General features: G+C 41.7%; 1 protein-coding gene across 5 annotated transcripts in view; it reads right to left on the bottom strand.

Annotated features, from left to right (window-relative positions):
• The window catches only part of ADGRG2 (adhesion G protein-coupled receptor G2), a 68617-nt gene extending 43426 nt beyond the window's left edge, over nucleotides 1-25191 (bottom strand). For 3 of the 5 annotated variants that reach the window (XM_068918564.1, XM_068918537.1, XM_068918554.1), the window contains exons 1-3: nucleotides 25042-25191; nucleotides 14720-14838; nucleotides 4887-5504 (exon numbers count right to left, since the gene is read on the bottom strand). In XM_068918564.1, the coding sequence (XP_068774665.1) occupies nucleotides 4887-5504; nucleotides 14720-14837 (736 nt within the window). In that variant the 5' untranslated portion in view covers nucleotide 14838; nucleotides 25042-25191. Of the gene's footprint in view, nucleotides 1-4886; nucleotides 5505-14719; nucleotides 14839-24938 lie in introns of all 5 variants that reach the window. The other 2 variants (XM_068918546.1, XM_068918572.1) reach the window with 2 other exon arrangements.
• Nucleotides 25192-25226: the final 35 nt, after the last annotated feature.

The raw sequence follows: 25226 nt of genomic DNA, 5'->3' as shown, positions 1-25226 counted from the left end.
AGGCGAGTGAATTCTGTGTGCATGCATGGCAATCTCAGTGTCAGCAACTGCAGTGAGACCACAGGTCATAAGGGCCCACGTATCAGTGGTGCCAGAAACTGGAGCAAGTGAGGGTACGCAACTAAGTGTATGATCACTAACAAAAACAAACCAGACTAGCAGATGAGTAGGTGAATTGACTTGGGAGCCACGTATGTGTATGTGTCTCTGAGGGCGAGATCAAAGGGGCAGTGGGCTACTGGCATGACCAAGAGTCCCAGTCAACTGCCAGAGAGACTACAGGGTCCAGGCAGATCGACAGGGAGACCCAGATGTATGTGTCTGTAGGTATGTGTCTCTCTGAGGCTAAGGCCACAGGGGAATTGGCTACTGGAGGGACTTACAAATATATATAAAGATACTAGGAAAATTAATAAAATGTAGATTTTCTAAATAACATGTGATAGCAAACTTAGTGTTGAAAGTTTTTCCACTAAAAAATTCAATTGATTTGGGCTGGGGAAATTGATTTGCATTAATAAGTCCCACAAGACAGGCCAAAATTAAAGTTGCAATTCTAAACAGATACAGAATATCATTTTTTGGCTTAACAACTAAATAGCATTTTATATTGAAATGTCAATTCCACACTGCATTTAATTTTATATAAATCCTCTTCTAAATATTTTCAGAGGCAATAGTTATCACTAAGTATGACATTAGTCACCAATACTGTAAGGCAACTGCCTTCCATTTGTGTTCAATGTTACTAGGATACAGCCATGAGAAAATACCTGCCATTACTACATTTCACAGCACTTGCTCCTGAACAAAACTAAGTGGCTTGAACAGCAAAACATCAAAAGCAATACCATTCTAAACTCCATCCATTTACAGAAACGGACACTTAAAATACTACATTCAAATTCTCCTCCTCAGATTAAGTTCACATTTGCTAAAGAGACAGGGTGCTGTTAGCATTGGATGAACCTTCCAGCTGGATAAACATTCTGCCAAAATGAATCACCCTATCACATGTGGCATTAATAACAGTAACACGAAAAAACCCTCCCCAGTTGTTCCTCTGTAGACATTAGCTCATATTGACTTCCAATGTAAGTTAGATTTTGAGGCACACTTGAAAGGTTTATAGGATAAAACTAAGAGCACTCTCAGTTTTACCTTTTAGTGCTTCTTGTGAGATCGGAAGTCTGTTCTGACTCTTCGAGGTCACACAATGGAAGAAATGATGGATTATCATCAGCTATTGAACAGAGGCAAATGGAAGACAACAGCAAAAGTGCTTGTTCAACACAGAGCTCTGGCGCTTTGGCCAGTCCAATTTAGCATCCTTGACAGAAAAGTTATAGTGTAATATTTTTAGCCAAACTTGATGTTACATAGTTTCTGTGTGTGTGTGTTTGTTTTTGAAAATGCTCATATTTACAGCCAAATTTAAAGCTCTACTAGTGCCTACAGAGATCTACACTAGAGGCTGAGGTGAATCAGATTGCCTTCGCTGGCAGGCTGATTTCCAAAAACTACTTTGATATCATAAAAGAGGTAAGCAATGAGAGCACACAAAGAAGGGGAAGGCCAAGCATGCATTCTGTTAATGGGTACAAAGCAGAACAGCATGTGACTCATAGAACAGGCACTTTGGAGTCATGTCTTTTTTCCCCCATTTACTTCCTTTATGAGTTTCTACAGGTTTCTACAGGTTTTTGCCCTCATGAATTTAGAAAGAAAATTCTATTTGAGGCAAATAATTTCTTTTTTCATCTCCTTCACAACCAGTTCAGTAAATGCAGCAATATGGCCCAAAGTTTGGTACCCAACAGACTGAGATGCAGACCGGACAAGCCAAGCGGCACTACGTTTCCACCTTTCGCCTGAGCAGGTGGAGCCTGGGACTCCACCCTCCTTTTCTGGCAAGCTGATTCTGTCATCAGAAGGGTACAGAGCTTGGGAAAATCTTTAAAAGACATTGCACAAGACTGAATCATATCTCCTACTGCTCACACATCCGAACTAGAACAGCAGGCCAAACAAGTTTTTCTTTTCCTTGAGCATGCAAGGGCAAAACAGTCACACAAGGCACTGGTCAGCTCCCAGTCTTCCCACTAATATTTGACCACTTTGTCCCACAAGCCAAGAAACGTCCTGCAATATCAGTAGCAGGTTCATCAGTATAGGAAGAAAAACAGACGCATGGAAAAGAGAGGACAGCAGAGTTTTATCTTGAAAGTTGGATGGTACAGTTCAGAAGAATTAAAATGCCATGATATAAACTGTGAATTATGTTTGTGCAAAAAATGCAACCAAAAATCAACAGGCTCCTGCTAGAAGTTTTTCACCATTACAAAAAGTAATATCTTCTTAGGGCACCAATACCACAGATGAGACGACAGAGCTTTACCATCAGTAATGCTACTTACAGTTAGGCCAAAAAACATTCATTCTATTTATTCACTGAAATTCGTAAGATATCCCTGTTATCTCTGTGCTCCTTGCACAAATGCACAATGCAACAATTTAGATATTTATATTTGGAGCAAGAATGTTACTGTTTAATATGTAACTGAAATGATTAATGTTTAAACAGTAAATTTATTTCAGCTGTCAAAGTATTATTAAAGGTGACCTACAAACACCCCATGTAAAAAATGACAACTGAAGAGCTGGTGCTCATAGACAACTAAAACTTCTTTTCAAACGTTTACCATTTTAAACTTATTTTCTTATGTCTTTGTACTCTCTTAAATCACCCAAAGCTTTACATTACTCTGCGCTTTTCTTCTTGGATTATGCTGAGACAACAGTGACATCACTCATACTGTCCACATTAAAATATGTAGCCAGATAGGAGTCATTTATCCTTTGATATTTCCCTTTTTGCAGAGAATGGGAAATAGCATGACAACTGTGATATGGAGAAAGAGCGCCACAGATTGCATGTATCTCACTTTAAAGATCATCACTTGGTATTTAAGAATACGTAACTGCAGAGAGATCTGCTCACTGTTCCAAATAACGAAGGTAAAAAAAAATTAACAAATAATTTCTTTATGACTCCTACCTGGCTGCAACATCAAAGGAACCTGAGGAATATAAGTGGAGGGTTAGTGACGCACAATGTGTAGGCCTCCTTCACTCTTTGGACCTACATGCAGCGTTTGCACCTGTTCAGCTTGCAAAACAGACACCAACGGGGACCCAGAAGTTTGTGTGTGTGGAAAAAGCAAGAATCACGTCTTTAACTGAGACCTAAAAGTTTTCTGCTGCTAAGCTCCGTCAGTCCGTAACTTGCCATCAGCCCTCATCATAAACTTGGAAAGAGTTCAGACATGTCCTTTCTTGCAAATCTTCAGATCCAATCTGGGGAGCAAGTTACCTGGTTCAAGTTAAGCATGAGTTCATTAAGTGCTGAGCATGTGTGTAAGCTTTAGTGGAACCGGGACTCCAGTCTTTATTGGACCTTACATTGTGAGTTAACAAGACACTAAATAAAATTTTTGAAATCTTAGTAATCAATATACAAATAAATCTAGAAGAACGTAGAGTCAAAAAATGAAAGGCAGAAGAAGGAAGCAAAGAAATATAAGCTAATACTTTTCTTGTACCAGACTTTTGTCCAGGAGACGGAGTTTTCTTCCTCTCAGCCCAAGCCTGAGTTCCTTCCAACACATCACACGAGCAAAAGACAGCCAACCTTGCTTCAGCTCTTCTCTCAAGCCACACAACCCAATGCAGAAGGTGTGCTCCTAACTACAGCATCAGGTCAGCAGAGGCATATCTTTCATTACGTGACCCAATGTTAAAGGCATTTGCCACGAGTCTTGATTTATCGGAGGTTTTTTCCCCCCTCCATATTTTAATGCCCTAAGAAACTTGTAGTTTACCCAGCCAGCAGACGATTGTAACACTGCACAGCTAAATGATATTTTTTAATCTATGCAAAAAAGGTAGGTAGAGTTTTTAAGGATAAAGATGACAAAGCTAAAACTGGTGCCACAGTCTAACTGAAGGGCCTATCTTATACAAAAATGTTACGAACCAAGCGAGCCAGTCACCTTGAAATCTCTGAAGCCCTTAGAGGACAACACCATTTACCACAGTTGATAAACTGCCTCCCACGCAAACCTCATTCAAGTATCTCTTTCATGTCCACAATATGACATCAAACATCAGAATGAAGATGATTCTCTTACTTTTAGCTCTATTTTAACTATATTAAAAATAAATTTCTCTGAAAATAAATTTTATTTTGTTGTAAAGCTTGTTACAGTTCTCTTTCCTGGCAGAGGGGAGTTTTGAGGAATATGGGAGGGACCGTTTGGCCATATGAACAAAGGATGACCTTACTGATACAGAAACGAGAAGAAATTAGAGCCTCTGGTATGTCTTTACAGATCCAGACCAAACCAGCAAAAGATGGTGCAGCGATCAGTGAAGCTGTGAACATTTACACTTGTTGAAATTCTGGCCCAAGGCACGTTCAAAATGAGAATCAGCAATGCTTGTCTCTATATTTATTCCCTGAATAGAAGGTGTGTAAATTAGCTATTTTAGGATGACATTAATACAAAGTCCTAATACTCCAAGGAGTTTCATTTGGATGGATCCTGTTCTCATTCGGATTACCATTACATGGACAGCACACAGACACAAGAGCTGGAACCAGTGGAAGTCTTTAAAGGATTGCTGCTACAATTTTTACATTTGGATAAAAGTTGGTGAGAGCTACAGATCCTCACATGATCTCTTTAAGTGTTTAACTATAGACGGCCAATAGACAAAGGCTTTGTAAAATTTAAGAAAAATACCTGCAATTGAAGTGTTAGACGGTTACAGTCAGATCAACTTTTGACAAAAACACTATTAAAAACAGTATTAATTGTACTTACCGCAGGGCAAAGAGTCATCCTCTTCTATTGTCTTGTTATACACCCAATCCTCCTTTCTCCAGCCTATAATACTGCCATCTTTGCAGCCCAGGGAATGTTTTATATTTGCTTTATCCCACATTCTGAACATGTACAGCTCCCCAATCATTCCCATGTGAGGTGATGTAGCTGTACCCGGCAGCTTTGGACAGCCGAGTAAGAACTGCCCTTTTCCAGGGAGACTCATTTTTTTACCTAGTTTCTTGTTTCCTTTTTTTGTTTCATTTATGAATAACTTCATCTCTTCATCTTTACTTTTCCACTGCACACATATTCGGTGCCAGGTATTTTCACGAAGCATCTCTGTCATATTTATTTGATTTCCAAACAGCCATATTCTCAATTTATCATGATCTCCCATAAGTCCAAGATCATACTTATTTGTAGAGAGATTGCCATTAGGTGTTTCTTGATTATATACATATGCTGTCCATGGACTATTTGAGGACTTTAGCTTAAGGTGCACACAGACAGTGAATTCTTTCAAGGGAAGCAGAGAAATTCTTGGTGACAGACTCCAAGGATCTTCACATTCAGTCCTAAAGACCGCTTTGTATCGTCCTAGGAAATTCTCCTGATCTAAATAAAGAAAAGGTGATTTTTAAAATAATTTTGTTTTTAAAAGGACCTTCTATATGAGTTTTTCATGGTTCCATATGCTACCGCTTCTAGGTAAATACCTAGAAGTTCTCTGTATAACACATCAAGAAACAACCTTGCATACTTTTTACTGGAAGGAGAAGCAGGAGGGAGGGGAATTTGAAGGCAGTTAATTAGACTAGGCTGCTCATGAAGACTTTGAAGTAAAACTCATGCACAAAGGGGAGCATGACCAGGCGGCCCTCTCACAAGGCACTTAAACTACAAGTAGGAGGCCAAGATAGGGACTAGAGCCCCCAATTCTATTCCCAGGACCACACAGATATTTTACCTTTAATAGTCACTGGATAAAATACAGAAACAGTTAGAAAAAGAAACTATAACCATGACTGCCTTCTCCTCATCTCCCAGCCTTGCCTGCTGCTTCTCTGAGCTATATGGACATGCTTCTTCCTGCTCTTTCTTTCCAACCCTTTGATTCTTAAATTCTTGCCTGAATACAGACACAGCTTCATTAGGAAAGGTGGAAAACAGCTATATTCTGGAATAGAATCACAGCTTGTGTAACTCCCGGTAAGTATAGTTTGGAGCCTCTGGTTTATTTTAAATTTAATCCCATCCAGCTCCATTCCCTGTTCCCTACCAGGGCATGTAGTAGCAGAGGTATCTGGTTTATGCACATCAAATCCACTTAAGTATTGATAGGGTGGCAATCTGGAGTTCAGCTGTGACAAATACAATTTGAGCTGTTAACAGTAAACTTACTGGTGAAAACAAGGTCTCAGGCTAAGTCAATGCTAGTAAAATACATAGTGCCAAGGAACATCCCCAACACTTCATATTGATCATCTTAACTATCCACGGCTTGTAAACGCCTCTATTCCTCCTTCGTCACACTACAGGTGGGTAAATGGTTTTATGGCTCTAGATGTAAGCTCTTTGGAGCAGAGGATGACTCCTATTTTTTAGAAAAATGCACATAATGATTGTGCAAACATCACCATGATTGCTTGCTTTACGTTAAATCTATCAGCAAAGAAAAAAGCCAACCTAAAAAAACTCCCATAGGAAATGAATTGAAATTAAGGAGAAATGAAACAGATTGCTAAACACTCAGATAGCGTAAGAGTCCATGTTACTGACAGCTTTAAGAAGACATTCACTTAGCAATACACGCAGAGTTTTTATATACCATCAAGGAAAGGTATGTGACTAATCGTGATTAGTCAGGGGTGGATAACAGGAAAGAATTCGTCAATATATTCACTCCCCTGTCATGGGACAGTTTCCAGCCAACTTGAAGCCAGGTCCATCCCCCACTCCCCAGCCGCAAGTAGGTCATATTTATAAATAGTCCTAGCTAGCTCTCAAGATCATAGCCAGATCTTCTCAACCAACCAGAGCATCAGCTTTCCTCAGGCCAATTTTGAACAAAGAAACTGACAAGGTGGTGGAGTTGCTCTTTATGTGAGGGAGCAACTGGAATGTATGGAGCGCTGCCTAGGAGTGGATGAAGAACGACCTGAGAGCTTATGGGTAAGGATTAAAGGGCAGGCTAACACAGGTGACACTGTTGTGGGGGTTTACTATCAGGAAGAGGAAGTCAATGAGGCCTTCTACAAACAGCTGGAAGTAGCCTCACAATCACAGGCCCTGGTTCTCATGGGGGACTTCAGCCACCCTGACATCTGCTGGGAAGACAGCACAGCTAGACACAAACAGTCGAGGAGGTTCCTGCAGAGCATTGAGGATAACTTTTTGGCACAGGTGGTGGAGAAGCCAACAAAGACAGGTGTGCTGCTGGACCTCGTACTAACAAACAAAGAAGGTTTGGTTGGAGATGCGAAGGTTGGGGGCAGCCTTGGCTGCAGTGACCATGAGATGGTGGAGTTCAGGATCCTATGAGGAGGAAGCAGGGCAATAAGTAGGGTTGCAACCCTGGACTTCAGGAGAGCTAACTTTGGCCTCTTCAGGGATCTGCCTGGAGGAATCTCATAGGGTAGGGCCCTAGAGGGAAGAGGGGGCCAAGAGAGCTGGTTGGTATTCACGTATCACCTCCTCCAGGCTCAGGATCAGTGCATCCCTCTGAGGAAGAAGTCCAACAAAGCGGGCAGGAGACCTGCATGGAGGAGCAAGGAACTCCTGGCAAAACTCCAGCAGAAGAAGGAAGTCTACAGAATGTGGGAAAGGGGACAGGCCACTGGGGAGGAATATAGGGATATTGTCAGAGTGTGCAGGGATGCGACCAGGAAGGCTAAGGCCCACTTGGAATTAAATCTGGCAAGGGATGTCAAGGACAACAAGAAGGGCTTCTTCCAAGACATCAGTAGCAAAAGGAAGACTAGGGAAAACGTGGGCCCGCTGCTGAATGGGGCGGGTGAGCTGGTGAAAAAGGATACAGACAAGGCAGAGTTGCTGATTGCCTTCTTTGCTTCAGTCTTTACTGCTAAGGCCAGCCCTGGGGAATTCCAGACCCTGGGCACAAGAGAGGAAGGCTGGAGAAAGGAAGACTCTCCCTTGGTGGAGGAGGATCAGGTTAGAGATCATTTGTGCAAACCTGACATCCACAAATCCATGGGCGCTGACGGGATGCATCCACGAGTGCTGAGAGAGCTGGCAGATGTTATCGCTAGGCCGTTCTCCATCATCTTGGCAAGGTCCTGGAGAACAGGAGAGGTGCCCTGAGGACTGGAAGAAAGCCAGTGTCACTCCAGTCTTCCAAAAGGGCAAGAAGGAGGAACCAGGAAACTACAGGCCTGTCAGCCTCACCTCCACCCCTGGAAAGGTGATGGAACAGCTCCTCCTGGAGGTCCTCACTAAGCATCTGGAGGACAAGAAGGTGATCAGGAGGAGTCAGCATGGATTCACCAAAGGGAAATCATGCTTGACCAATCTGATGGAGTGACTGGCTGGGTAGATGAGGGGAGAGCAGTGGCTGTTGTCTGCCTGGACTTCAGCAAGGCTTTTGACACTGTCTCCCATCACATCCTCCTAGGTAAGCTCAGGAAGCATGGGTTAGATAAGTGGACAGTGAGGTGGATTGAGAACTGGCTGGATGGCAGAGCTCAGAGGAGTATGATCAGTGGTGCAGAGCGTATTTGGAGGCCTGTAGCTGGCAGTGTCCCCCAGGGGTCAGTACAACGTATTCATCAGTGACCTGGAGGAAGGGACAGAGGGCACCCTCAGCAAGTTTGCTGATGATACTACACTGGGGGGAGTGGCTGACACGCCAGAAGGCTGTGCTGCCATTCAGAGGGACCTGGACAGGCTGGAGAGGTGGACGGAGAGGACCCTCCTGAAGTTCCACAAAGGCAAGTGCAGGGTCCTGCACCTAGGCAGGAATAATCCCGTGCACCAGGACAGGCTGGGGGCTGACCTGCTGGAAAGCAGCTCTGCAGAGAAGGACCTGGGAGTGCTGGTGGACAACAAGTTCAGCATGAGCCAGCAGTGTGCCCTTGTGGCCAAGGAGGCCAAGGGGATTCTGGGGTGCATGAGGCAGAGTGTTGCCAGCAGGTGGAGGGAGGTGATCCTGGCCCTCTCCTCAGCCCTGGGGAGGCCTCCCCTGGAGTGCTGTGTGCAATTCTGGGCTCCCCAGTACAAGAGACACATGGTGCTACTGGAGAGAGTCCAGCGGAGGGCTACCAAGATGATGAGGGGACTGGAGCATCTCTCCTGTGAGGAAAGGCTGTGAGAGCTGGGCCTGCTTAGCCTGGAGAAGCGAAGACGGAGAGGTGATCTCATCAACATGCACAAGTATCTGAAGGGGGAGTGTCGAGAGGATGGGGCCAGTCTTCTCCGTGGTGCCCAGCGACAGGACAAGAGGCAATGGGCACAAACTGAACCACAGGAAGTTCCATCTGAACCTGAGGAAAAACTTCTTCACTGTGAGGGTGACAGAGCACTGGCACAGGTTGCCCAGAGACGTAGTGGAGTCTCCTTCTCTGGAGATATTCAAAACCCGCCTGGACACGATCCTGGACAATGTGCTCTAGAGGACCCTGCATGAGCAGGAGGGGTTGGACTAGATGATCTCCAGAGGTCCCTTCCAACCTCAACCATTCTGTGATTCTGTTTGACTTTTGCCTCCCTTGACCATGGGGCTCTCATATTTCTCTTTTGATAGCAACAAATAAAAACCGGGAGGAAGCTCCTAACTGTGGCAAGTCCCATTTGATTGACAAGTTACTGGAAAAAAGCTTGAAATCCTAGATTTATTAATCCAGTTTCACGGAAAGCCACTTATAAGCATTCCTGCTTCATATTATAGCCTTCAGACTCCCCTTCTGACACTAATTAGCATGAACTTGTAGACATCTTGCACAATCTTCAACATAAGGAATCATGAAAGTGCTATACAAGGCTGGAGACCAAAGGAACCTGAAAACTCTCAGGGTACAGGCTGAAGTTGTAGGCAAAAGCCCTAATTAGCAGATAGTGGACTCCGAATGGCGAGGTTACGCTTAGCCTGCTTCTAGGCAGGCTGGCAATGGAAAAAGCATACTTGTCCGAACAGCAAACAGAACTACTTCCCTACCAAAGCAGGAATTCCTTTATTCAGTTGATCATTTGTCAGAGTGACAGGCCCCTAAGACAAAATCTGGGATGCTCACTTAGGAACAATTCAGCACTAAAAAAATTTTTTTAAACATGACTTAAACCTGGAGTGAGGAAGACAGTGGGAGGGGGAATGTCAAAGAAGTGGTGATTTTTTGATAAGGATGCAAATGTACCATCTTTAGTTAAAGACTAATTATGTTTAAAGTAAGTCTGCTACCTTCCAGTTCAGATAGATCATGGGGAAACTGATTTTATAAAGGAAACACCTAGCTGTATATCTAGCTAGTTATGTCAACACTTGTGACACAGGTTCTCCAAAGAAAAATAGTTGTCTTTCATTGCTAAGCTGGAATTACGCTGAAGGTTTTGAAAGATATCATGTAGCTGCTGTTTCTCAGAGAGCATATGTCAGAAGTACACTTGGATGATTCCTGTACCCTCCTAAATTCCAGTATGCAATTCTGAGCACGCAACGGTGGCTAAAGTGACTGGTTAAGTCAGTCATGACACAGCCACAGAATATGAAGTCACTGTTAACTGTTCAGGATCCGGATTTTGAAAAAATCAGAAGTTCATTCCTGACCAGAAACGTTGAAACTTGAGATATCAGCAGACCTGATTTTGACAACAAACAGATCTTGAGACCAGCCTGATCCCATGTTAAGCATTAAATCTGTGTTTATATGACAACAGTGAAAGAATAAAAGGTCTACAAAAAAAAGCATAATACATTCTTGAAGGGTGCTTGATGCTATGAAGCTGTGAAGGCAGACAGAATGGCACGTGCAAGTTGTTTAGAGTAACATGAGACTCCAGTGAGGGCATGAACTTGCAGGTGAAAACAGTCTTAATGTAGGTAAACATTAGAAATTATGCAAAGAGATCAATCCTGCTGATGATCCTCCTACTATGCTTTGAATGGCAATTCAGAAAGACTGCTGCTAATCTGTATGCAAAGCCCGAGTAATTAATTTAACACGCAAAAGAGCTGACTTCACCGCTTAAAGCCTGAAAGAAAGCTGAATGCCTGGGCCACTTTGTTCAAAACAGTTCCAAAAATGAGGTGCCAAAAAATGGGTGGCAAAGCTGGAGAACAGATATGAGTACTGTCTGAATTGTCAGAGGAAAGGCTTGGAAATTTTACTATAACTGGGTTATGCAAAGACTGCTTAAAAAAAGCACGCAAGAAATTTGTAAAAACTGTCAGAAAACAAACTTCACTGTCCCAAATGGAAGATATGCAGTTCAAAGCTAAATTATTCAGAAGTTAATTATCAACACTACTTTGACCTAGTCTATTGGGTATGTGGGTAGATGCAACAGAAGTAGGAGAGGACACTGCTTTAAAGCCTGTGGAAGTTCTGTTAATTATCATTTATCGTCACTGGCAATAATACTTATTGGCTGCAGCCCACTGTTGGTCACGAAACCGAAGAGCTGGAACTGGCTGTGCTCTTATAGGGCATTTTGAGCTTACAGTTAGTTCCTTTGGGTCTGGACGTTACAAATCACGTTCAGAAACCTGGCCGTGAACATACCTTTATCAATATAACACAGAAAAGGCAGCAGAGGAGAAAGAACGCTCAAGACATTTCGAGGATAAGAATAATAAGTAAAATTCACAAATCCGATTCAAGGAAAACAGGAGAGGAAGAGACCTGTATATAATAGGTACATATATAATAGATGCATTTATTTACATACATGCATTTATAATATAAATAGGGTGATTTTTTTTTCAAAAGTTCATCATCATACTATTTACTAGTTTTCTCAATAAAGATAGATAACACAGTTACAAGGCAATCTCTGGATTATCAGAAATTTCCTTTTCTCCACTCTCTGAATTTAAGAAATAATCCAGGCAATAGTAATTGTGAGCTGACTTTTCAATGGCTTTTGCTGTATTCAGGCACTTAACCTCTTTCAGAAATGCAAATTGTTCCTTCTTAATACAGTCATCTCTGACAAATGCAAAAACTGGGGTTTTTACACTCACTAAAACTAAGAGCACATGCAAGTGTGTTCTCTCAAGACTAAGAGAACTAGACTTTAAGTAAATATTTTCAAACAAATGCACAGCAAAATAAACTTGCTGATAATGACAAAGTAATGCAAAATAAAAATGTAATCTTTCTCTTTTCAAACAATTTCAGGTAGTAGTAATTGGTATCTCTACCTAGAGTAGATATACAACTGTAGGTAATAAGAATTAGACATACAGGAGCAGATACTTGCAGTACATAAGCAACAATGTTTTTTTCTTACATTAGTATAGCTAGTGTATTCGTATAGTTGAGCATTAATACAGTTGAGCATTTTCTTGAATAAAAATATTTATATTTTTATGTGTCTGCACAATCTGGCTCTTTTCCAGTAACAGTAATAGCCATTAATTTATATACAAGTGATTGTCGCATTTGAATTGCTGCAAACCATTAAAGTGACATCAAAAACATCTTAAACCTAAATGTTTACCTTTACAGCATGTCATAACTGTTCTTCACAAAAAGTTTAAAACTCTACACCGTCTAAATATGGTTCACTCAGTTCTGCTGAATGTCTGGGAAACCTGAAACTAAGAGCCATTTCCTTAAAATGAATTTTGTCCCTCCTTTTCATCCACAGATGTACTCGGATATCTGCGGATAGCTTATGCCACATTATCCATAGTGCCCTAGATGTCAGAATGAACACAGGTAGTTCCTCTCTCTTTGTACTCTCTGAAGAACACAAGCATACTTTAGCACCTTAGATGAGGAGAGAACTGAGTATGGATGCTGCCGATACTGCTAACAGCCTAAAAACAAACAAAAAATAGGGTGGATGCATAAAAACAACCTTTGTGTCAGGTTAGCTCTTCTTGAAGGATTACTGATGCTTGCAAGTGGCATGTAGGTGAAAGAAGAAACCCCCTCTCTGCTTGCATCCTCAGAACTCTAAATGCAGTTGAATTTTCCCTAGTATAATTCCTGTAGGACATCTACCCATCTGCTAAGCAGTCCTGTCCTTTTTACTATTCAAAGCTCATGAGGTTAACACCACGCCATTTTAGTAACACATTTAACACCTCAATCTCAAATTCTGCTTCCATAAAACCTTCATATCACGAGAATTATTACATTTGGAGAATTTAGTTCAGACTTAGTCCAGCATGTCAACCCATGAAATTTCACTGTTAGTACAGTGTCATTAAAGGGGTGTGCTTACTAAGTTATGTGTGAACAGCTAGAAACTCTGGCCTCCTAGGTTTCAGTAGCATGCCACAGCACAGGAAACGGTTTCTAAAACTAGTCACCATTAAACATATGGCAAAAAACACTTCTATTTTTTTGAATATCCTACACACATTACTAATATGATTAATAATATTAAACAGTTTTGGCCTGAGGGAAGTTTTATGATTGACAAGCGTTATTATCTGTATTTCACAGTCGAGGAACCTAAGGTCCAACGTACTGATAAACTTTCATGTTCCAGCATGTGTTTTATTCATTGCTATTCCCTAAGTTGCTGACTCAGCTGTACCTCATACACAAACAGCACCACGTCAGTTACTCCATTTGTACTATAAATTATGCATTCATTTTTCATTTACTGCTACATAAAGAATGTACACTTTCAAATTGAAATACATGATTTCAGTTACATACTTTAGACCTTGCAACCTCTTCCCCAGGCATATTCACATTCACAGCCAAGAGCAATCGAGGAGCTGTTATATATTGACATATGTATTAGGTAGAGTGAAGCTCAACTGCTAAAACTGCCCAAATGTTGGAACTTGAGGCGGAGGGCAGTAACTCTTGATTAAGGGTCCTTAATGTTTATCTCCCTCCATCCCTTTGTGATAGTTCTTGCACTGAAATAGCCAGACAGCTTTGTGATACCAAGCAGGAATTGTTCAACACACCCAACAGATGAAATGATGGCAAAATACGGACCAGAGAGGTGGTCAGGCAAGTAGCACTGGGTGGCCACAGTTCCCTGCTTGAAGCTCACATTTCCTGCACTCCCTTTGTCATTTATTCTACTACTGAAATTTATCTGCAGCATTTGTTTTATCAGATGTTTTATGCAGAGACTACAAAGTCTAGATAGATAACGTTTGAAAGTTTTGTCTCAAGCATATTCCAATATCCCCACTAAATTCATTTTTTTAATTATATTTTGGCGTTTTCAAATATAACATTTTCCAGAGAGTGGTCAGCTTATAGCGTGAAATACTTGCATTGTTTTATTCATTTCTTCACTTTGGATCTTGTGGTGTTTGCACAACAACAGTGCAAAAGACTTAAGGAGATGTTTTCCAAATAGTAACACTTCCAGGTCAAAAATTAGCCAGGAAATAATTTGCCCTGCTATTACATATTGTACTTACACTCTTTCCTCATCCTTATCCCAAAATAAGTTATTACTGATGGTTATTTTTGTGATAACAAATAAATATTGTAAACGTAGGGTCTGTATACCCGAAGTGCTGAGCACCAACCGTTTCTGTTAATGGCAGTTACTCCCCTTGACTTCAAGAATGCAGAAACTTGCCTATTCTGAACATATCCAACAGTTCCATTCATCAAGACTAGTGCTGCTTATTTGGAATATCAACACTAGATGAATTAGGAAAAATGTCTTACCTTTGCCTGCTGTCGCCAGGAACAAATGAAGTAAAAGGACAGCTAGAGCAATCCTGAATTTCAATACAATGTCCTGGATTCTGCCAACACAGCAGTGCTGCTTTCCCCAAGCAACCATTCTAGGAGAAATAAGAAAACACAGTCTGTCACTGTGTTACACTGCAATTAGAAAAAGCACAAAAGTGTAAATATTATGACCAAAAAAAAGTTTCCAACTCAGGAACATAGATCTTCTCAATTCCATTATATTACTGGGTATACATTATACTCAAATGTGCCTACGCTCTAACGTTGCCAAGTCACCCAGAAAGGAGAAAAAGTAAAAAAGTAAAAACAACACTTAAGCTGTAATCCTCTAAAGACTCACAAGCGTATCAGAGCAGGGCCCTGAGCCCTTGCATGACAAAGGCTTCCAACATTAAAAAGAATAAAGTGCTTACCCAAAAGCTAAGATAATTTCAGTAAGTGTATAGGAAGAGGCTCTATGGTCCCCTCTCTGGGAGTTCTATCAGCTGATATTTTAACGTCAGAAGTTCTAACTTGACCATTTTAAGTTTGGTCTGTGCATGAGTGGACTGGTTAGCACTGAAAGAAGTTTAGGATCATACTACTTGCAAATTTTACTGTATTTTTGCATAGTTTCTATCAGGCTGCAACAGGTTCCCTTCTTTTCAGGGAATATAGAACTCTACATTCATTTAAGGTTAAAGCTAAAATATATTTTTTGCAAGCATTCACACTAATATAAATATTAGCATAAAATGGTTACTACGGGCTAAATTAATCAAAAGAAGTTTTAGGGGAATAGGTTGAGAAACATAAGTCAGTGAAGCTGCTAGGTACTCAACACTTTGGAAAACAATTAAATCTACAGGCAAATAAGTTATACACATATAACAAAGCGACACAGAAAATAAAGCAAAGACTCTTTAAAAGTTAGAGCAGTGCGACATTACTGTCAGTCAATAGTTACACAGATATCTATTTCTAGCAGAAGTAGCAGCTCATACAGACTGAGCTGAAGGAAACTGATAGGGATGATGACAGTGCACTCTATACTGTTCCCATTTTCTGGATGCCACTCTTATAATACCAAAATTTTCTAAGGGAATAACCATCATAAATCTGTTGCAACTTAGAAGGAACTGAGCACTGTAACATCATGGATGACATTTACATGGATGCTGCAGATGTTAACCAGCAGGAAGAAGGGTTCTTGATAAAAAGATCTCAGAACACTAGCATTTCTCAAACAGAGAGAAAATAAACAGTATGCTAACTGAGTTAACTAATACAAATAAGCCTATGTAGGAATGAAGCAAAAGCAAAACCAAGCAAAAGAGAAGTAAAAAATGGAAGTAAGCCAGCTTTCCAAAGATTCACAAGAAAGGTGTCCTATCACACATTTTCCAAACTAACGTTCAGCTTGCTTCTCTTGAATGCCTAAAAATAATTAAAGTTTCAGTCAGTAAACTAAGCAGTCGAATTACACTAATTATCCCAAGAATGTGATAAGGAAAATCTCTGTGCTTAGCATTTCTAGACTTCAAATTACAAATGACCTGACAACTGCAAGGTTCTTTCATCTACAGTATAATTTATTAGTGTTAAAAAAGATTCCCATTCAGAATCACAGAATCACAGAATGGTTGAGGTTGGAAGGGACCTCTGGAGATCATCTAGTCCAACCCCTCCTGCTCATGCAGGGTCCTCTAGAGCACATTGTCCAGGATCGTGTCCAGGCGGGTTTTGAATATCTCCAGAGAAGGAGACTCCACTACGTCTCTGGGCAACCTGTGCCAGTGCTCTGTCACCCTCACAGTGAAGAAGTTTTTCCTCAGGTTCAGATGGAACTTCCTGTGGTTCAGTTTGTGCCCATTGCCTCTTGTCCTGTCGCTGGGCACCACGGAGAAGAGACTGGCCTCATCCTCTCGACACCCTCCCTTCACATACTTGTACACGTTGATGAGATCACCTCTCCGTCTTCGCTTCTCCAGGCTAAGCAGGCCCAGCTCTCACAGCCTTTCCTCACAGGAGAGATGCTCCAGTCCCCTCATCATCTTGGTAGCCCTCCGCTGGACTCTCTCCAGCAGTGCCATGTCTCTCTTGTCCTGGGGAGCCCAGAATTGCACACAGCACTCCAGGGGAGGCCTCCCCAGGGCTGAGGAGAGGGCCAGGATCACCTCCCTCCACCTGCTGGCAACACTCTGCCTCATGCACCCCAGAATCCCCTTGGCCTTCTTGGCCACAAGGGCACATTGCTGGCTCATGCTGAACTTGTTGTCCACCAGCACTCCCAGGTCCTTCTCTGCAGAGCTGCTTTCCAGCAGGTCAGCCCCCAGCCTGTCCTGGTGCACGGGATTATTCCTGCCTAGGTGCAGGACCCTGCACTTGCCTTTGTGGAACTTCAGGAGGGTCCTCTCCGTCCACCTCTCCAGCCTGTCCAGGTCCCTCTGAATGGCAGCACAGCCTTCTGGCGTGTCAGCCACTCCCCCCAGTGTAGTATCATCAGCAAACTTGCTGAGGGTGCCCTCTGTCCCTTCCTCCAGGTCACTGATGAATACATTGATCAAGACTGGACCCAGGACTGACCCCTGGGGGACACCACTAGCTACACGCCTCCCACTAGACTCTGCACCACTGACCACACATCTAGCAAGAGACTTATTTGGCTTACCTTTAGCCACGGTTTGCCTTGTATTACAAGAAATACATTTTCAACAGGTTGAAAGCCGAAGAAAAGTACAAAACATGAATATGGCTGTTCTATGCTGTAGTGGATTTTCTGTTAAATCACCTCTTGAAAATTACGTTCCAATTTTCCAGTTCCAGTCAAATATATCTATTTATTGTCGCTCCTTAAACTTCACTAAACTATTAGTTCCTTTATGCCAAGTTTCACCCTGAACAGCTTCTCACTGCCAAAGCTTAAACTACTGGAATCAAATTTATGTTTGAAATCACAACTTAAAGTGATCAGTCATTTGCTTCTAACCACTGTCTACAGCTGCACTTCAGGCTGTTTTTTCGAGTAACACTTACTTTATCTATAATACTTTGGGGTCCACTCTGTCTGCTTTCTTTAAGTATATCCCTTTAAGGATCTCAGATTTTAACAGAAAAGTATTTCCCAAGTTTTTCAAATTTTACTGTTGAGGATGGTAACAACAAATGGTAAGCTTCTGGCTGGTGTGTTGTGACAGTCTGCATTATTCAAGGTTGTACTACATGCTAAAAGACAGTAAAAAATAAGAGACACATCATACTGCCTAGGTATGAGAATTTCTCTGTGCCTTCAATTACCTTCAGAAGAGAAAGACTACCAACTTCTACCAACTCCTTAGATTTTCCATACTGGAACCAAGAAGTAGTAAAGTTGCTGTGTTATTTTTAAACTTTGGCTAAAGCAAGTTAGATGTAATAGGGAGGACGCTTATGTTGGAAAGTCTTACGTCACTGAATTTTGGCACAGATAGTAGGCACTGACTTAACAACTGAAGGAGCACCATCAATTTAATTTTTTTTTTCTTTTAATGTGTTTTTCCAGGAGAAAATACAAATATTACTGTCTGGTAACAGCCTGGTTTTCATTAATTCTCTCCAGTGCTTATCACAAGCTGTAAAATCAGATATACTGTATTCTGTCAAATTCAATCATTTGATTGTAGAATACACAGCTTCTTCTCAGACTAGAACAGTAATGTGTAGAGCCAGCTCAAGGCTCCTTCAAAGCACAGGGAATATTTAATTTTGCTTTCCCCCAAAGTGAAAGGCTAGGTCAGGGGTAGTCAGGCTGCGCCAGCAAGGATGAAGGTGAGAAAAAGAGGTAGAGCCTGTGCTGAAAACAGCAGAGCCCACTCCTGCTGCCCCCAGGACACTGGACTCCTGCCTTTGGGAGGCAGCCCCTCCTGGGTGTGGCAGCCTTGCTTCCCAGGGCTCTGGTAGAGGCGAAAGAAGGCCATGGCAGCTTTGCCATACGCTAGCATTGGCCTGATAATAGTTATTTTTCACTTTGTCTTCCTACCACACAAAAAGTGAAATTTAACTGAACTGCTCTTTCCCATTTCATTTGGTATACAGGGATGGTACATTTCACTCACTCCTAAGCTTCCATTCGCAAAATGCCTGTAGAAAAGTGACATACATCTCTAACACTTCTAAAAATATTATTTCACTTCTTAAAAAGTTTTATTCTGACACCTGCTCACAGTGAGCAATAAGCCATTTGCTTACTGACAAAGCTCTACTACAACACTCATACTGTTCAGTTCTTAATAGAAATAAATGGGAGGAAAAACTTTAGATCATTAATTCTCTTACAGCAATTCACATCATGCATACTGCAAAAATAGAACGCCTGACAATTTCAAGCAAATTTTTTTATTCCCTCTTATTGACTGAGGAGATATTTCATCTCCACATATCCAACACTCACTTGGGAGACGAGCAAGAGGCCTGTTTCTAGCTCTTAGGAAAGTCCTGGGAGAAATCCTCTCCTGCTGTGGCTCTTCCCTCCCAAAAAACTGTATTATGCTTACAGTGTATTAAATCTACCAGAGCAAACTAAAAAGCCCTTCAGTGACAACACCAGAGCATGTTTCCACTTTAAAGAGTTAACAAAGTACAGATGAAGAAATACAAGCAGAGATGTAATAAAGTAATGTTTGTCACAGGTCTAGTTAGTTCTACGGCAGGAAAGTTTATATCTTCTTTCACAACTCTGAGGTATGGGGTATAGTACATAGGTTTCATTTAAAAAAAAAAGTATTCTGCAGAACAGAAAACTGAAAGTAAAATAAGGCATGTAAGAGAAGAAGTTGGGGGGCAGTATCACATTAAAGTTGGCACATAGAAAAAAGAGTAAAGGACCAACTAGACATATACCTTGAGTGATGCAAAAGGGATCAGGAAGAGGGTACAAGGAGGTAAGTACGGAAAAGTAGACAAAAAGTTTTGCAATAGCAGGACTTGAATTCGATGCAGAAAGAAATAGGCAAGGACAAAGGCTTTTCAAAGCTGTAATATTCAAATCCGTGAACGATACAGGCAGACTGTAAGGAATGAAATAAGGGCCAGGGATGCCAGAAAGGCCATCAGCTCGTGCTTTCAGATTTCCTACTTTTTGAAAATTAGACTTGAGAGTTTCTTTCATCTTACTGGGAGGGGGGAGCAAGGCAAATGAAACAGTCCTTTCTACTCAGTTTACACACCTTCCCTTCCCACTCTCCTTTCCATGCTCCCTTGGCTCACATAGCAGCATCCAAAAAAAGTCTTAAGGAAGAAATGATACTGTGATTTCATCCTAAGCTCTTCTTTATGGACTTAGCAGGTTTCCTGGACCTTGCACTTGGAGCAGTTAAAATTTTTATGGAAGCTAAGAAGTATAACACTTGGTGGATTTTTTCCCCCCCTCTTTTTTTTAAAAAAAACTCAGCCTATTTTAGCCAACAGCCCCCTGGCCAAAATGAACAGTTAGTAACAGAGATTTTTAAGTTTTTTCAAGTAGTTCAGTGCATTCATGTTTCAAAAGTATCTTCCAGAGACCTAGTGCAACTCTGATTAGGAATATGGCATCAGTATCCCATGCAACCCCAAGAAATATATCAGCTTTGGCACCTCTGTCTTCATACGAGGTAGATTTTTTGGAGTCCTCTCTTATTAAGATATCCTAGGAAATGAGGCTATGCCAGAACACAGCTCTGGGCCTCTTTTAGCACTGCTCCTCCTTGGGCTACACTGAGACTATGGAAGGGAGGGGAAAGAAGGCACCAGTGCCAGGACAAGCCTTATGATAATTTGTTACGGAAAGAAGGGGAAGCAAAGACTAAAGCACAGGTTAGGCTAATACAGCTGATATAAATTAACTAATACTAATTATTCTTAAATGCTCAAAGTGGTCACATAAGAGAAGTGGACTACTTCAAAGCAACTATAAAATATATTATTTTAACCAGTACCATTTCTCTGTTCAGCCCTCACCTTTGTATTGGCTCAGAAAATCTACTTAGTACAACTACACTCAGCACAGCTTCTCTCACCATCACCATCTCTATGAAAAAAAGTGATTAGCGTCCTTACAAATAAAACTCCCTAAGCACAATGCTGACTTACTGAAATGTTGATAAAATACGCATTTTTAAATTGAAGTTTATATGACTATTTGGTCTATGCTCGGCATAAATAATGATGGAACAAAGCCCGCAAGACTTCAAAATATAATGTGACAAGCATTATCAGAAAATATTTAATATTTTAAATTAAATATTTAATTTGGTGCCAAAGAAGAAAAGACATTCAAAGTCTTGTTGGAGAGTCAGAAATTAAATGTGGAATTTGGCAATATTCACAATCAGGCATGCCCAGAAACCTAACAAATTCAGGCAGAGTGCCACAATAATTTATTATCTAAAGAACAGAAAAGGGAGTTTTAAAAGAATATTTAAAATATTAAAAACATCAGTAAAAAATGTTGCGTTTTGTAATGTGTGCACAATAACGCTTCCATAATCAGTATACTGATACTGTTCATTTTCCTGCTAGCTTTACCATTTCTAAACATGTTGAATCTGGTCAAACATGACAGCTCCTGGCAATCCTATTGATGCATCTTTTAAGGCCTCAGCTCTTCAAAAGTCCTTTAAGGAACACCACCCATTAGAACACATGTAATAGTTCTTTCTTGGCAACTAAGGCATCAGCTAAGGCACTCTACCTCATGTAAAGTTCAGAAAACAGAAATAATGTGATAAATTGCAGTAATCTCCTCTAAATTCTATGGAGTGCATAACTATCTTAATTATACTGAAAAATTTCACAAACTATTTCTTTTCCAGATACTGTTTCATCTAGTATAACTGATTTTCTACATTTTTTTAAGCAAAAAAGTAAATTATACTATAGACATATCTTTCTATAGATTTTCTCTGAGATATTGAGAGCACTGTATTTCAGTAGCTAGCAGAAGAGGACCTAGAATAGAAGAACAAAGAACTACTGCTTTAGAAAGGCTGAACAACAGATGTTGTTTCAAAAATAATTTGATTTCTGGGCTACAGCGCTCATCAACAAACAGTCAAAAAAGGCTGCACCTGGGACGTAACCTGACCAACTTCTAAAATCTTGTCTCAGTTCTACTATATACTACGTGAATTGAAACTGTCCTGAAGCTGATGCTAGTAACACACACAGGTGCGTCTCCTGTAGTACACAAGGGTTGAACTCCCAGTTGGAGACAAATCCATATGACTCATACATGCAAGCAAGGAGGCTAAGATATGTTTTGTGGTCTTTGAGTTGATGTCTTCTACAAAAAAAAAAAATCTATATATATATATAGATATAGATATCTTTTGTTCAACCTGAACAACAACAACAACAAATCTCAAAGGACTTTTGGCACAAAAGGAATGCAAGACTCCCAAACAACTTAGCCCCATTATTTACTGTATAGTTTACAAAAGCCTATCTTTGCAAAGAACAGGTACAGATTCTTTCCAAACTGTAGTTCCAGGATTGTAAGACTCTAAAGGAGCAAGTCCCTCATAATCATGAGTACCAATTTAATAAGTACTAAAAGACTCGCTCTTCTCCACTCCTTTCTTCTTCACAAGCCAAGTAGCTCACACCAGTGTCCTGGAACAAATTAATAGTCTCTAAATCCATACATTTAGGAAAGGAAAGCTCTTAATTGAACTTAGATATAATAAAAGTATTAAATTTACCATTTATCAGAAAGCTCATACTCAGATCAAAGACAATTTGCTTTACAGTATGCAAGTTTTTCAGGTAAAATCAGCAAGACTATTTATGTGAGCTACCCTGATTTTGGCCTTCAAATAATCTAATCTAGCACTCAGTTGAAAATAAAAAATTCCAAACTCAAGTGTAGTGCTTAGTTTTAAAGTTACTCTGTATTTGCCAAGGCCATTGATCATGTTTCATATTGAGAACAAAAATTGTCAGAATTTAACAATGGCTATTCTTCCTCTGCAGCGTCCTCTTATGAAGTTAAATCTTTCCTCCATCTGCCAACATTCTACTGGGTTCAGTGGAAGTCCTGATTAAAATTGTTCATAGTACAAACTGTATACATTGAGTAATTAACTTAAGAATTCAGTCCTTTATTTCCCTGCAGTTGGCTCTAATTAGAGCAAGTTTCTGTTGATGTGTTACAAATGAAGTTTAAATTTGGAAGGTGCTAAAGAGGAAGAGTATGCTCACAAACTCCATTTGAGCTATGGAATTACATCAAGACATTAAAGTAACGTCATTAAGACATTAATAACATTTTTTCACTTGGTGTCTGACTGCCACAACAGAAGTAAAAGAGTAATACTAACTTGCAGTGCAAGTAGAAAACTGTAGTGTCCCCAATTCATATCTGAGCAAACTTTGCTTACGTGCTGTTTCTTTTCTGCATCTTCTTTCAAAGCATTTTCACTTTTCAGATTGTCTTCAGCAGTAAATTATAAATGTGTTTCCTCAATGAGGACAAGCATTCAGAGGCCTTCCTAAGCAAAGATATGTTTGCTATTCCTTAGTTTAATTCAAAAAGCGCCCGCCCAGTCGCCCCATAGAGGGGCGAACCTTGCTTGTTTCATCCACACAAAGAGTTGGAGACATACTCTTTGAAGCTTTACGAAGGAACAGCTGAAGCCATGCTTAAAGCTTAAGAATAGGAAAACGAACTCAAGTAATCCTGTCTTCTAACGATGATGTACACGTTTAGCCTATGCAAGCAAAAGGAAGAAGTTTATTTTGAGTAGATACACATATGCCAGCTTTACCTATTCTGCATAAGTGACAGTGCTAAAGACTCAAACAATTTGCTTTGGGATGGGATAACAGTTAATCTGCATGCCTAAAGCTGTGAACTCTGTTTTGACCCCTGACGAAGATCATTCTACCACATCTTCAATACTACTTCTATTAATTCCAGCTAAGTCAAAATCAGCCCAGGATTGTACAATCACACTTTCAGTATGCTGGATAGCCTAATTCCCTAGCATTTAAAAAGCTAGGGAATTACTTTACAGACATTTCTTCAACGTTTTTTCATAAATCAATGTAAGAGCAACAGATTGGCTCAGTACTGTTATAAATACTATCCATGCATGACAAAATAGGCATATTTGCAAAGCAAAATTAAATGAAACTAACAAAAGACATTTCCAGTACACTGACCATTCCTCACACAGGCAGAGTAAAAGGGTAAAATGAAAATAAACAAAAAAATTCAAATGAATTATTGTGCAGAAGAAACGATTCTGAAAACATTTTACTTATGGTGATATAGGTTACCTTGCAGAATAGATGAAAAGCGAGCAAGAAAAAAAGCTTGGGAGCTGAACCTGCTCTCAGTATCCCTTCCCATAGAAAGCACATTTAAGAGAGCAAAACCTGACCCAGCCTAGAGATACAGTCCCGCTGGGATACCGAGTTAGCTCTTCATCATAAACCGCGTTCAAAACCTACTGATGTGCCAGTCAAAGCCTACTTTCAGAAGCTCTTCGTTTCGAAGTTGATTTAAACATAGGAGTAAACTTTATCGCTGCTGTTTAAACCTTGGCAATAAGTTTGGAAACCTTCCAAACCAGCACGGCGGCAACTGGGATCGTACCCGGTAGCGAGGCAAGTCCCTCCTGCTCACCCGAGAAACCCTGCTGCGGCCGCGGGCAGCTACCGGCAGCCGGCGTCTCCTCCCCCCCCCCCCGTCCGCCCCCGCCTCCCAACGGCCCTAACGGCCCCAACGGCCACCGCCCGCCCTGCGCCCTCCTCCGCCGGACGCCCACGGCACGTTTTGCCCTCGCAGGCGGCACTCCGTCCCCAGCCGACGCCAGTGCCCCGCCGCACTGTGTTTTCCCAGGTCCCATTCAAAGGGGAAGGGGAGACTGGGGGCAGGATGAGACTAAGCGGCAGCTCCAGGGTTTGGCTGCGGAGGAGCAACCGCAACGGGAGCGGCGAAGCGTCCTCACAGCGCGGGCGGAGAGGTGGCGGCCGGTGCCCCCGCCTGCCCCTCGGGGCACACGCCTCCCGCCCCCGCAACCGCCAGGCTCGCGGGCGGCTTCCCGCAGGACCCCTCCACTGCCGCCCCACTCATCCCTGCCCGTTTTCTACCTGCCCTTCAGGGAAGGCGGTGGGAGGGAGGAAAGATTTTTTTTAAAAAAAAAAATAAATAAATAAAGTCGGCGAGACAGCCCGTCCGCAGAGAGTCGCTCACCTCAGCCCGGTAACTCAGGGCGACTCCCACCACCGCAGCGCGCCGCTTTGCCAGTCCCTCCTCGCCCTCCGGACCCCTCCGCCCCGGCCGAGCAGCCGCTCACCTGGCCCCAGGGGGAGCGCCCGTGCCGTACCGCCCGCCTGGCGCTGCCGCTCCGCAGCCCTTCCCGCTCCACACTGGGCGCAGGAGGCGCCGCCACCAGCCCCGGCAGCTGGGGCAGCCGCTGGACGCGGCGCGGGGGGGCGGAGGCAGGCGAGGGAGGTGCCGAGAGGGAGCCCGGCGGCGGCG

This window comes from Struthio camelus, chromosome 1 (assembly GCF_040807025.1).
Source record: "Struthio camelus isolate bStrCam1 chromosome 1, bStrCam1.hap1, whole genome shotgun sequence".
In the NCBI taxonomy this organism is placed as follows: domain Eukaryota; kingdom Metazoa; phylum Chordata; class Aves; order Struthioniformes; family Struthionidae; genus Struthio; species Struthio camelus.
The sequence above is the reverse complement of the archived record's forward strand: the minus strand, read 5'-3'. Positions and strand labels throughout refer to the sequence as shown.